General features: G+C 39.1%; 1 protein-coding gene across 2 annotated transcripts in view; it reads right to left on the bottom strand.

Annotated features, from left to right (window-relative positions):
• CATSPERB (catsper channel auxiliary subunit beta) overlaps positions 1-14,344 on the bottom strand; it is a 107,336-nt gene that overhangs the window by 47,409 nt on the left and 45,583 nt on the right. For both annotated transcript variants that reach the window (XM_078447902.2, XM_078447901.2), the window contains exon 15: positions 8,510-8,654. In XM_078447902.2, the coding sequence (XP_078304028.2) occupies positions 8,510-8,654 (145 nt within the window). The remainder of the gene's footprint in view (positions 1-8,509; positions 8,655-14,344) is intronic.

The following is a 14,344-nucleotide window of genomic DNA, read 5'->3' on the forward strand; positions in this document are numbered from 1 at the left end:
TTGAGGAACCTCCATACTGTTTTCCAGAGTGGCTGCACCAGCTTGCATTCCCAAGACATGTTTCTTTAGTTTCTATCTATACTTTGTCATAGTTCATCATTTATATTGACAATTTAGTTCCATTTTCTTAGGTGTTATTTTTACTGCTTGCAAAGTAATCTTATTTAGCCTATTTCAATTTTTATTTCATAATATGTGCTGTTGATTCTCTGTTTGCCTTTTCCTCCAGATCCATCCTTAGACTTCCTCTTCCCTGTTTGCTACACTGGAAGGCTGACCTCTACAAACTGCAATACTTGTGCTCTGTTTCCAGAAGGCTTCTGATTGGGTTTGGCACTAGCAGGAGAGAAGAACAAGGGAAGGAGAGAAAAGTCTAGGTAGTTTTTCCCTGCCTTTCTCCCTACTTTAGTGATACAGTTCTGGCAGTAGCTTTGAGCCTCCAACACTATTCCTCTTATAGGACAGCCCCTCTTCCATCCCAGCTTTGACTGGGCTTGGGTGATGTTATTACCTATCTACTATCTATCTGTCTATCTATAATCTATTTATTTGCATTACCTCTGTTTTAAAATGTTTATTTATTTAAATGTTTATTTATTTTTGAGAGAGAGAGAAATAGCGTGAGTGGGGGAGGGGCAGAGAGAGTGGGAGACACAGAATCCGAAGCAGGCTCCAGGCTCTGAGCTGTCAGCGTGTAGCCTGACATGGGGCTCAAACTCACCAGTTGTGAGATCATGACCTGAATTGAAGTCGGATGCTTCACTGACTGAGCCATCCAGGCGCCCCAAAATGTTTGTTTATTTTGAGAGAGAGAGGGAGAGAGAGATCAAGTGTGCACACACACACGCAGGTCGGGGAGGGGCAGAGAGAGAGGGAGAGAGAGAATCCCAAGCAGGTTCCCCGGTGTCAGTGCAGAGCCCATTGTGGGGCTCAATCTTATGACCTGAGTTGAAATCAAGAGTCGGATGCTTAACAGGCGCCCCAATTTGCATTGCCTCTTAAATCCGAGGACTGTAATGGTTTTCTCCCATTGCTAATCTCTGGGTACTTCAGTGTCATTGTTGGTTCCTTTAGCTCTGTCCACTGCTCTGAAAATCGTCTCCTTATAAAGGCTCTTCAGGTGAAACACTCGAGTGGAATTATATTTGCTGCCAGGACTAGAAGTGGCACAGTATTTTTACTAGAAATGTCCACGGAAAATAGAATATCCAGGCTGGATTCTGGGACGGAGTCGCTCACATATTCAAGGAATGCACAGATGACCTCTATGCCTGGTAGTTATCGTGACGCTGGCAATCCACAGCAAGCAAGGGCATCACAGTTACTCAAAGTATTACTGCAGTGGCAGGGGATGGCGTGTCTGTGGACGGCTGCGCTTTAAATGATCAAATGCGGTTGCTGTACCTAACAACGATGACAACTACAAAGATTTTTTCAAAGATTTTCACGAAGACGGTAGTGTGGTACGACTTTATGGATATACCAAAGAGCTTACAAACAACAATAACAACTCATGACCTTGAGTATTCAGCTGAAGGCCATAGTAGAAAACCTGACAGCTTTATGGGGAGAAAAGAACCTCACTTCATACCGCACACGAAAAGAGAAAGGTCACGTAGACCTATACAACCAACCTAGGACAATCTGCTAGAAGGAAACAGGAAAGGATCTTCATAACTTTGGGATAGGCAAAGATTTCTCAAACAGGATATAAGAACAAGTACTTGCCATACAAGAAAAGATGGATAAGCTGAACTTAAAAAATTTTTTTTTCATGTTTATTTTTGAGAGAGAGCATGAGCGGGGGAAGGACAGAGAGAGAGGGAGACACAGAATCTGAAGCAGGCTCCAGGCTCCAAGCTGTCAGCACAGAGCCTAACACGGGGCTCGAACTTATGAACCCTGAGATCATGACCTGTGCCACAGTTGGATGCTTAACTGACTGAGCCACCCAGGTGCCCCGATAAGCTGAACTTTTAAAAACCAATAATTTTGCCCCTCACAGGACACCATAAAGAGAACAGAGGGGTGCCTGGGTGGCTCAGTTGGTTAAGTGTCCGACTTCGGCTCAGGTCACGATCTCGCAGTTCGTGGGTTTGAGCCCCGTGTCGGACTCTGTGCTGACAGCTCAGAGCCTGGAGCCTGCTTTGGATTCTGTGTCTCCCCCACTCATGCTCTGTCTCAAAAATAAATAAACATTAAAAAAATACAAAATAAAATAAAAAAGAGAAGAGAAAAGACAAGCCATTGGTTGGAAAAAGATGTTTGCAAGTCATATTTCTGAAAGAGGACTCATGTCCATAATACGTTAAAAATTCAGAGCAATCAATCAAAAAGGTCATTCCAATAAAACTAGATTACAAAGAGGCTTGAGATAACTTACCAAAAATATATAAAAATTGGTCAGTGAACATACGAAAATGTGCTAAACATTATTACTCATGCAAAGCAAATCTTCAGCAGATATGGTTACATACTGATCACAATGGCTTCCTATTTAAAAGACTAACAACCTGAGTGCTGGGGAGGAGGAGGAGCAACGAGAATTCCTCCATGTTGCTCATGGGACAATAGATTGATGCAATTACTTTGGAGAAACGTTGATAGTACTTAACGTTTTTTTCCACAAAAAGCCAAATAAACATACACTTTACGGTGCAGCAATTCTATTCCTAGGTATATGCCAAACAGAAACGAAAGCTCTGTCCAGAAAAAGACTAATACGAAAATGTTCACGGCTTCTCTATTTATAATCAGCACCCAATGGAAACAATTCACATAACTACTAGAAGTGGAAGAGATATGGTATTCAGACAGTGGAAGACTACACAGTGGTGAAAAAGAACAAATTGCTGCATCAGTGTGGAGGAATATCACGGTCATAATGTTGACTGAGGAAAAAAATATATATGCATAATTGTATTTATGTGAAGTTCAAAATCAGATAAAACTAATCTATGGTATTAGAAGTCAGAATAAGGGCAACCCTTAAAGGTATACTGATGGGAAAGTAGCGTGAGGGAGCTTTCTGGAATACTGGAAGTATTCCACATCCCACTCTACTTTCCAACCCCTCCTAATACTACTCATAGCCATTTTCATTTATTTCATAATCCTGTGATGGCTGATCATTAGATTCTGAAATGCTATGTCACAACTGCTGTCTCAACGAATATAGCAGCAAATACACCAAGAAGATGAACCTGATACCAACAGAAATTGAATAAAAGTTTAAAAATGAGCTGAAAAAAATTGGATATAGAATACATAAACGCAGTGGTGCAGTCCTGGAGAAACAGAATCAGAATTCTGTGGTCTCTCCATCGTTGAGTAAGGATGAACCAATACGGAGATTCTATGATGGTGGCCCTGAATTCTGGTGGTGTTCATTGAGGACACAATACTGAGGTCGAAGAAACCTTGCTTTTTGAAGTTATAGCAGAAAGCTTCAGAAGGCTTATTGCTTAACATCATATCAGAGACCAGAAGAAACTGGTGTGAAACTAAACAGTAAAGAATGCTGACTTGTTAAAAACAAACAACAACAGTGAATCCAGCCTCACTCTTATCTTGGGAATAATCAATGTTTTTCTCACTGTGGTTAGACCTGATCAGTTATCTCTAAGTTTAGCCCCAATTCCAAATTTACCCAATAATCTACAAAAGTGCCACTGGAGCACTGTTTGGGAAGACTGTATTTCTGAAGGCAAATCTCCTTGCCTATGAAGTTATTGATTGAATTTCAGTTTTATTTTTTATTCAATGGATAGCTTCATCGTCTTATGAACACCTAACAAAACGGACCAAAACGTATGTATGAAAACTATAATCCCCTTTAAAGAAAACATGGGAGTAAATCTTTATGACCTCGGATTAGGCAGTGGTTGTTTCCTTAGAGATGACACCTAAAGTGCAAACAACAAAAGGAAAAATAGACAAATTGAACTTCATCAAAATTAAAAATGTTTGTGAACCAAAGGCACCATCAACAAGTCAAAAAGATAACCCAGAATGAGAGAAAACGCATCCAAATCATGTATCTGTTAAGGGACAAATATCCAAAATATATAAAGTTCTCTTACGACTCAACAATAAAAAGACAATTAACCCAACTTTAAGATGGGTAAAGGATTTGATCAGACATTTCTCCAAAGACGTACAAATGGCCGCCAAAAACATGGAAAGCTGCTTAACATCATTAGTCACTAGTGAAACGCAAATCAAAACCACAATGAGATACATTTTCTCACTCAAGTAATTAAAATAAAGAAGACAGACAATAAATAATAAGTGTGGGTGTGGGTGTGGAAAAATAAATCTCACGCATTGCTGGTGGGAATGTGAAACAGTACAGAGTTTGGCATCTCCTCAAACTGTAAACACAGAGTTACCGTATGACCCAGCTATTAGACTCCTACACACGTACCCAAGGAAACTGAAAGCATGTTTCTACACAAAAATTTGAACATAAATGTTCATAAAAGCATGATTCATAAGAGCTAAAAAGTGTTTAAACATCAAATGTCCATCAACTCAAATGTCCTAATAAACAAAATGTGCCATATCCATAAAATGGAATATTATTCGATCATAAAGAGGAATAAAGTACTAATAACCTGCTAGAACATGAGTAAAAACCTCAAGACATGGGGGTGCCTGCGTGGCTCAGTTGGTTGACTGCCCAGCTCCGGCTCAGGTCAGGATCTCTGGGTTTGTAAGTTCGAGCCCCATATCAGTCTTGCTTCTGTCAGCGCAGAGCCTGCTCTGGATCCTCTGTCTTCCCTCTCTATGCCCCTCCCTCGCTTGTGCGCGTGCTCTCTCTCTCTCATTCAAAAATAAATATTAAAAAAAAAAAAGCCGATGGGGCACCTGGGTGGCTCAGTTGGTTGAGCATCTGACTTCAGCTCGGGTCATGATCTCGCAGTTCATGAGTTCGAGCCCCACATCAGGCTCTATGCTGACAGCTCAGAGCCTGGAGCCTGCTTCGGATTCTGTGTCTCCCTCTCTCTCTGCTCCCCCCCTACTTGCGCTGTCTCTCTCTCGAAAATAAACATTAAAAAAAAAAAAAAAAAAAAGACCTGAAGACAAGAGAAATAAGCCAGTCACAAAAGGACAAAAAGTGTATGATTCCACTTATCTGAGGTCCCTAGAGTAGTCAAATTCACAGGGACAAAGGTAGTGGCCTGAGGCTCGAGGGAAGGAAAAATGGGGAGTTACTGTTTAGTGGGTACAGGATTTTAGTTCGGGAAGATGGAAGAGATCTGGCAGGAGATGGACGGTATTGATGGTGCCCAACAACGTGAATGTACTTGATGTCAGTTCATTGATGAATATGGCTCATTTAACATGGTTAAAATGCTAAATTTTGTGCTAGGTATATTTTGCCACAAAAATAAGTAACAGACAAAAACAAAACCACCAGCAACAATCAAAATAGGGAAAAGAACGATATGTCAAAACATACAAAAGAAAGTGCTAAGGGAAGAAAGAAAATTCTGATGTAACAGGTCACACCACTCTACACCCAGCCCTTTTAGGTAATCTTGAGAGAAGGAAGATAAATCAACAAAATCCTGAGGACTCTCAGGAATATTCTCCTAACAAGAGAGAAGTTGACAATGGATGAGATGGTTCTCAAAGGAAAAAATCAAACCCTCTTGAGTGTAGCCAGGTTTACCACCTTCCAAGGCACTGTCCTAGCAGAACAAGTTCAAGTGCTACCTTGATGAGGTGAAGCAAACAGGTTTCAAGAATAACTCACCTACATTATATTAGAGCAAACAGAAGATCTGACCGGTGCTACACACTTTTGTGATGAATTAGAGAGAAAGAAAGGAGGATCGGAGATAGAAGGAGGAGAAGACATAGTGAGGGAAAAGGGGAAAAGAGGGAGGTGGGGAAGAGCAGAGGGGAAGAGGAATGAAAACGCAGAGAAGGAAGGTACTATAGCATTTAAAAGATATAAAGAATCCAGTGGAGACGAAGCCTGTCTCAAGATAAGGTAAAATATCCCTCATATTTTGCATCAAAAGACCTTAATAAGTAAATAGATTCAACAAAACAAGATCTCAAAGACCTAGTAATTGAATAACAAAATAAAATGAGAATGCAGATCATAGAGATGTAGACCTGAACAGAGAACCATGTTCCTTTATCATTCTAGGCTCCAAGACTGGTTAACAAAATTCAACTGATTTGGAAAAGATTGGGCATCTGTCCATAACTGTTTCTTTTGCTGCACAATAAACTGAGAGGAGCTATGTGAGCTTGGTCAACAAAATCACAAAATTAAAGTAGATCGAGAGTCATATACCATTTATACAATGCCACCTCTTACAAATCATGTGATTTTAGTTGCATCAATTTGAAAAAGTAGGCTAACATTACCTACGTCAGCTGGGACGCTGTGAATGTTAAACGCTAAGCATTTGTGCTAAGCACAAATGTAGTTCAGTAAGTGGGAGTATATTATTGTCTATTGAGAAAGTAAAACATCACAGAAATTGTAAATGAGAGCTTAGCATGATGTTCCAGGATCCCCCTCTTTAGGGCTGTTCATAGGGTCCTACTTTAGTAGATCCTAAAACTCTATCACCCCCTGGAGGATTCTGGGAAGACTGTAGAGTAGGAAGTCCCAGGAATCTGTCTGCCGACAACAATTGCACTGGCAGAGTATATCTGATGTAATTACTTTGGAATTCTGGAGTCTATTGAAGGCTTGCAACTTCCGGAGTAAGGCTTGGATGGTAAATTATGGTTAATGTCAGCCTTTGGCAGTATTTACCCATCCTCTACTCAAGCCACCTGGCAGGCAGCTGTGCACATATTCCTGGGGCAGTTTATAGGAGCCAGGGTGGGTAAAAAGATCCCTGTCCTCCAAATATTGGGATCTGTGTTCCAATCTTTTCATGATAAAAACACTTAGACTAGGAATAAAAGATTATCTCAATATAATAAAAGCCATTTATGAGAAATCCACAGTGACATTATACTCAATAGTGAAAGACTGAAAGCTCTTCTTCTAAGATCAGGAATGAGACAAGAATGTCTGCTTTCACCACTTCTATTCAATACAGTACTAGAAGTTCTAGCCAGAACAATTAGGCCAGAAAAAAAAAAAAAATACAAAGCATCTAAATCACAAAGGAAGAAGTAAAATGATCTCTGTTCACAGTGATATGATCCTATATGTTGAACCCCCAACAATTCTACCAAAAAAAGTTATAATAAACAAATTCAGCAAAGTAGCACAACATAAAATCAATACATAAAAATCAGTTGTATTTCAATATACTAACAATGAATAATCAGAAAAGGGAATTAGGAAAAAAATTCCATTTATAATATCATAAAAAAAAGAATAAAATCCTTAGGAATTAACATAACCAAGGAGACTAAGGGCAACCCACAGAATGGGAAAAAATGTTTGCAAATGTTTCACAAGGGATTAATATCCAGAATATATGGAGAACTTCTACAACTCAGCAATAAAAAACAAGTAATCTGATTAATAAATTGGCAAAGGACTTTAATAGAAATTTCTCCCAAGAAGATACGTAAATGGCCAATAAGAACAAGAAAAGATGATCAATCATTAGGAAAATGCAAATCAAAACTATGAGATACTACCTTATACCCATTAGAATGACCACTATCAACAACAACAACAACAACAACAACAACAACAGAAGATAACAAGTGTTGACAAGGATGCAGAGGAATTAGAACTCTTTTATGCTGGCGGTGGGAACGTAAAATGGCATAGCTACTATGGAAAAGAGAATTGCAATTTCTCAAAAACTTAAAAATAGAATTACCATATGATTCAGCAAGTCCACTTCTGGGCGGACACCCAAAAGAATTGAAAGCAGGGTTTCAAAGAGATATTTGTATACCTATGCTCATAGCAGTGCTATTCAAAATAGCTAAAACATGGAAGCAACACAAAGGTCCCTTGATGGGATGAATAGATAGGCAAAATGTGGTATATACATACAGTGGAATGTTATTTAGTCTGACAAATGAAGAAAATTCTGACACCTGCTACAACACGGATGAATCTTGAAGACATTATACTAAGTGAAACACAAAAGGGCAAACACTGGAAGATTCCACTTATATGAGGGGCCTGGAGTAGTCAAAATCATAGACACAGAAAGCAGAATGGGAGTTGCTGGGCTGGGGGGCAGGGGGAAATTAGGATTTATTTTTTAAGGGATACAGAGTGTTAGTTTTATAAGATGGAAAGAGTCCTGGAGATGGACGATGCTGCTGGCAGATCGTTTTGAATGTACTTAATACCGTCAAACTGTACACTTTAAAAGTGAGCAACATGGTCAACTTCATGCTATGTGTATTTTGCCACAATAAAAATATTTTTTAAAAATCCGTCACCCCTAACAGGTTTGAGACCTTAAGATTAGTTGATTAAAATGGCAGAATTTTTTCACGTATCTTCTAATCCCTGACTCACATGTAGTGCTTACGCCAATAAAAGTGAATTCCTCACCCGCTTTCGTCAAGTAAACATTTCCACTTTGGGAGACGAAAGTAATATCTGAAGTATAAAAACTATGGTAAGTGTTCTCTATGATATCATCGTGAAAGTCCGCTAAAAATTCGAAAGTGTTGCCGCCGTCGACCGAAAACCATACCTGAGGAAATAAAAAGATAAGAGCTCACTGGAGAGGCTGCCATCTGACCGTCAGCATTCGCCTATCAGCCTTATCTTCCTAGGTAAGCGGAGTCCTACAGCATGGCCTTCCCCATGTCCCCACGCATCCATCGCACGCACGCGTGCGTGCACGCACGCCCGTACAGACTCCTTCCCCACTTCATCAACGCTCTGGTTCTTTCCTAGGGCCTGGATGACAGTGTACGTGGCCGAGTCACAGGTCTACACGGTGTGCGTGGTGAATGCGTAAGAAAATGAAGGTATCCCGTCATCTCCCAAGTGGGGTCCCTTTGATTCTAAAAGGATGAAATGTTGGGTGTACTTGGACAGGAAGGAGCGAGCTCACCTCATACTGACATGAGACTTTCACGTTCCAGGCATCCAGCCGATCTGGATGTGAACGTGTTTTGTGTGGAAGAGGCCCCGGACACTTGCAAGAGTGTGTCCTGGGACCTTGGTAAATCCTCACGTACACTCCACCATAGCACGTGAGTGTCTCTATCCCCTCATCTTTCAGTTACGGGTTGCTTGAAGATAAATCAGATCCTGTATTGGATGAATCCTGCCTGCTACCTTTTTTAATAGCCTAAGTCTTATTCACATGAAGATTTCAGGTTTTTAAAGTTCTTTTTAAAAATGAATTTTAATGACAAGTTATACCTGCAAATGGGCTTTTCTTAAATTTAACACGTTATAAATGCAGCTGAAGTCTCTTTGACCACCGTCCAAATAATTTTCCTTTTATACCTCTATGGTCTCCTCTATCCCTTCCCAGACTCCTCCCTTTTTTTCTTAGTTAATATAGCTAAGCGTTGATCAATTTTGTTGGCCTTTCAACTTTCAAAGAACCAACTCTTAGTTTTGTTGATTTTTCCTATTATTTTTGTATTCTCTATTGCCTTTATCTCTGTTCTAATTTTTATTATTTCCTTCCATCTATTGACTTTGGGTTTGATTTGTTCTTTTTTATAGTTCCCTAAGGTGTAAAGTCAGGTTGTTGATTTGAGATTTTTCTTCCTTATTAATGTGTGTGTTTGTAGCTATAATCTTTCCTGTTAGTATTGCTATTGGGCGTCCCATAAATTTGGTGTGTTTTGTTTTCATTTTCATTTTAACATTTTTTAAGATGTTTTTATTTATTTTTGAGAGAGAGAGAGTTCTAGTGAGAGAGAGGCAGGGAGAGAGAGAGAGAGAGAGAGAGAGAGAGAGAGAGAATCTGAAGGAGGCTCCAGGCTCTGAGCTGTCAGCACAGAGCCCGACGTGGGGCTTGAACTCACGAACCAAAAGGTCATGACCTGAGCCGAAGTCGGATGCTTAACCACCACCCAGGTGCTCCTTCATTTTAATTTTCTTAAGATATTTTCTAATTTTCCTTCTGACTACATCTATGACTCACTGGTTGTTTACAAACGTGTTGTTTTAATTCCCATATACTTGTGGATTTTCCAGTTTTCTTTCTACTATAGATTTCTGGTTTTGTTCCATTATGATCAGAAAAAAACACTGTATAATTTCAGTCACTTTACATGTGTTGAGACTTTTTTGTGGCCTTGCTTATGTTCTGTCCTAAAGAATTCTCTGGTGTCTTTTGAGAAGCATTTATATTCTGCTGTTGTCAAGTGGAGTCATCTGATTATGTCTGTTAGGTCTAATTGGTCTACAGTGTGGTTCAAGTCTTCTGTGTTCTTACTTATCTTCTGTCCGGTTTTTCTATCCATTATTGAAAGCGGGGTATTGAAGGCTCCTACTGTTACACTGCTGTTTTTCCCTTCAATTCTTTTAAAGTTTGCTTCATTATATTTAGGAGCTCTGATGGCTTGGGGCATAAATATTTATAATTGTTAGATCTTCTTGGTGAATTGAACTTTTATTCTTATATAATGTCCTTCTTTGTCTCTTCCAACACTTTTTGACTAACGGTTTATTTTGTATGGTATTAGTACAGCCAACCCTGCTCTCTTTTGGTAACTATTTGATGGAATATTTTTTTCAATCCTTTTACCTTCAGGTTATGGGTGTGCTTAGATCTAAAGTGAATTTCTTGTAGACAGAACATGGTTGCATCCTGAGAGTTTTTCTCAATGTTTTTTGTTTTTATAGATTCAGCTTATGTTTGTCTTTTGACTGGGGAATTTAATCCATTTACACCTAAAGTAATTACTGATACGGAAGGACTTACTATTGCCATTTGGTTTGTGTTTTTGTGCGTCTTGTAGCTTCTGTTCCTCCTCTTTTCCTCTCTTACTGCTTTCTTTAGCATTTCACTGATTATCTGTAGTGACATTCTTTGATTCCCTTATTTTCTTGTGCATATATCCTATACATTTTTTTCTTTGTGGTAACCATTGCACTATAACATCTTAAAGTTATAGCATTCTTTTAAATCTGATAAAAACTTAACTTCATTGTGGGCAAAAGCTCCTCTTACATAGCACTGCCTTCCCACTTGATGTCAATGATGTCACAAATTACATCTTTTTATATATTTATTAACATAGGATTATAATTTTAAAAAATGATTTTCTCATTTAAATTCTATATGAGAATTAAAAGTGAATTTATGCACCAAAATTACAGTGCAAGTACTAAATTTGTCCATGTATTTACATTATTGGAAAACTTTTAAATTTTCATGTGACTTCTTGCTGTTATCTAGAATCCTCTATTTTCACCTTGAAGGAGGCTCTTCAGTAATTTCTTTCCCTCTTTTCCTTCCTTCCTTCCTTCCTTCCTTCCTTCCTTCCTTCCTTCCTGACAGGTCTAGTTGTAATGAACTCCCTCATCTTTAGTTTGCCTGGAAAATCTTAATTTCTCCTTCAATTTTGAATGACAGTTTGCCAAATGTAGTATTCTTGATTGACATTTTTTTTTCTCTCAGCACTTTGAATGTATTATCCCACTCACTTCTGGCTTGCAAGGATTCTGCTGAGAAATCCACTGATAATCTTACAGAAGTTCCAATGTATATAATGGAACTTTTTTCTCATTGCTTTCAAGATTCTTTGTTGACTTCTGACATTTCGATTATGTCTCAGTGTTGGTCTCTTTGGATTTATCCTGATTGGAATTCTTTAAGCTTCTTTAATTTATACATCCATTTCTTTCCTCAGCTTTGGAAAATTCCAGTCATTACTTCTTTAAATAAGTTCTTCCTCTCTTTCTTCTCCTTCTGTAATTCCCATAGTGCATAGATAGGTCTGTTTGATAGTCCTTGTAAGTCTCTGAGACTCTCTTCACTTTTCTTCATTCTTTTTTGCTTTTCGCTTCTCTGACTTGATGATTTCAAATAATAAGTCTAACGTCCACTCCTCTAGTATTTCAGCTCAGTTATTGTATGCTGCAGCTCTAGAACTTCTGTTTGACCTTTTTTATAGCTCCTATCTATTTTTGATATTCTCCATTAGTTCATTATTTTCTTTATTTCTTTTAGTTGTCTAGCCATGCTCACTTCTAGTTCGTTGAACATCTTTATGGCAGTTGTTTAAAATTCTTTGTCAGGCAGCTCATAAGTCTGCATTTCTTTACGGTCATTTCCTGGGGTTTTATTCTGTTCCTTTGATTGGGCCATGTTTCCCTGTTTCTTTGCATGCCTTGTGATGCTATTGTTTTGAGACTTGGGCATTTGATTACACAACCGCTTCTCCCACTGTTTATGGACTGGCTTCACGCAGACCTTTACCAATTAGACCAGCTAGAGGCTCTAGGACTTCTGCAATCTCTTCCAAGGATGTGTTTTCTCTGGCTTGTGCTGTGTTTTTAGTTGTTTCAAGTTGCCTAAGCAGTTTATCCCTCTCCTTCCAGACACCCATAAGCTCTTGCTGCTCCTGGCATGTGCCTGTAGAACTGCAGCTTTAAAGTGCTGCAGAGGTCATATCTGTTTTCAACAGTTTCCGAACAAGGCTGCCAGTTCCATCAGTGCTCTGAGTTAGGTGACACAGATTCCCCAGTCTGGCCAGAATGTTGGACACACAGTTAATTATTTTGTTTCCATCCTGAGGGAGGATCCCCGGAGGGGGAGGCTTTCTCCAAGTGGTGCTGCATTAAGTCAAATAGAAGGAGAGTCATGGATGGATATGGAAAATGCCGTAAGTCTTCCTATCCCTTTTGTTGGAATCTCTTGGGCTTTAGGTTGGTCTGGATGCTGTAGCTTCTCAAATGGATTCTGGAGTTCTTTCAAAGGCATTGTGGTCTGTATATTGTTATATTGGTGTCTCTGGGGGGAAACGGATGTCTGATGCCTCCTGCTCCGCCATCTTGCCCATGCTACTCCACCTCCTTTACAGCAGTTTCCAAAAAATTCCGCCAGTTCCATCAGTGCTCTGGGTTAGGCAAGACTGAAACCAGTCCCTTGAGCCTCCCTCAGACAAGCCAGAATGTTGGATGCAAGGTCCACTCTTTTGTTTTTATCCCAAGGGCAGCTCCCTTGTGTGGGAGGTTTCCTCCTGGTTGTGCCATGCTAAGGTGGTTGGGGGTGGGGCACAGATGGGCAAATTTTCCTACCCAAAAGGGGTAGAATCCCTTTTTGGTTTTATGTTGGTCTGGTGTTGTAGCTAATCAACTGGTCTCTAGAGTTCTTGCAAAGACACTCTGATCTGTATTTTGTAGCTAACTCACTGTGTCTACGGGAGAACAAGGGCCCAAAGATTCTAACTCTGCCGTCTTGCAGAACCAGAATTCTTTTTAATGGAAGTGATGCTATCTTTTTTAATGGTCACTGGTTTTTTTATGTCTTGTTTTAAGATGCTTTCCCTATCCTGATTTCAGAAAGGCATTTACTTATATTTTCCTGTAAAAGTTTTTATATTTAAATTATTAATCCATCAGGAGTTGGACTTGATGTATGTTGCAACATTTTCCATATGTAACCAATGCTTCCCACCCTATTTTAAGCAATCTTTTATTTTCCCCTCAGCTGTGATGCTATTTTTAGCCTCGATCAACATTCTAGATATGGATGGGTCTATTTGCTTTCTCTTTCATTCCATTGGTCAGTTGGTCTGTTCCTGGGTCAAAACACATTATAATTATGAAAACTTTTTAAAAAAGTGTTAATATCTGGTAGTACAAATCCCTCATCTTTATTCTTCTTTAGATGCGTCTTGGGTGCCTGGGTGGCTCAGTTGGTTAAGTGTTTGACTCTTGATTTGGGCTCAGGTCATGATTTCATGGTTCATGGGATCAAGTCCCACATCAGGCTCTGTCCTGACAGTGCAGAGCCTGCTTGGGATTTTCTCTCTCTCTCTCTCTCTCTCTCTCCCTCTCCCCCCTCCCCCCACGCCCTTCCCCTGCTCGGGCTCTCTCTTGCTCTCAAAATAAATAAATAAACTCAAAAAATAAAAAAAAAAGAAGTGTCTTGGTTATTCTTGGTCTTTCGTTTTTCCATATATACTTTTTTGGGGGGCTTTATTTAAAAAAATTTTTTTATACTGAGGTAGAGTTGACATACACTATACATGCTTTAGAATTAACTTAAACTCCACAACAAGACTTGAGATTTTAATTAAAGTTGTATTAGATCTACAGATTAATTTAAGGAAGAAATGATACTATAAGTTTTCCTATTTACAAGTATGTTTTTATCTGTTTCTTCTTAAAGTTTTAAACGTCCTTCAATAAAGCTTATAATTTTCTACATATAAGTCTCAGAAATCTTTTCTTAGATTTATTCTC

Source organism: Panthera onca, chromosome B3 (genome assembly GCF_046562875.1).
Source record: "Panthera onca isolate mPanOnc1 chromosome B3, mPanOnc1 haplotype 2, whole genome shotgun sequence".
NCBI lineage: Eukaryota > Metazoa > Chordata > Mammalia > Carnivora > Felidae > Panthera > Panthera onca.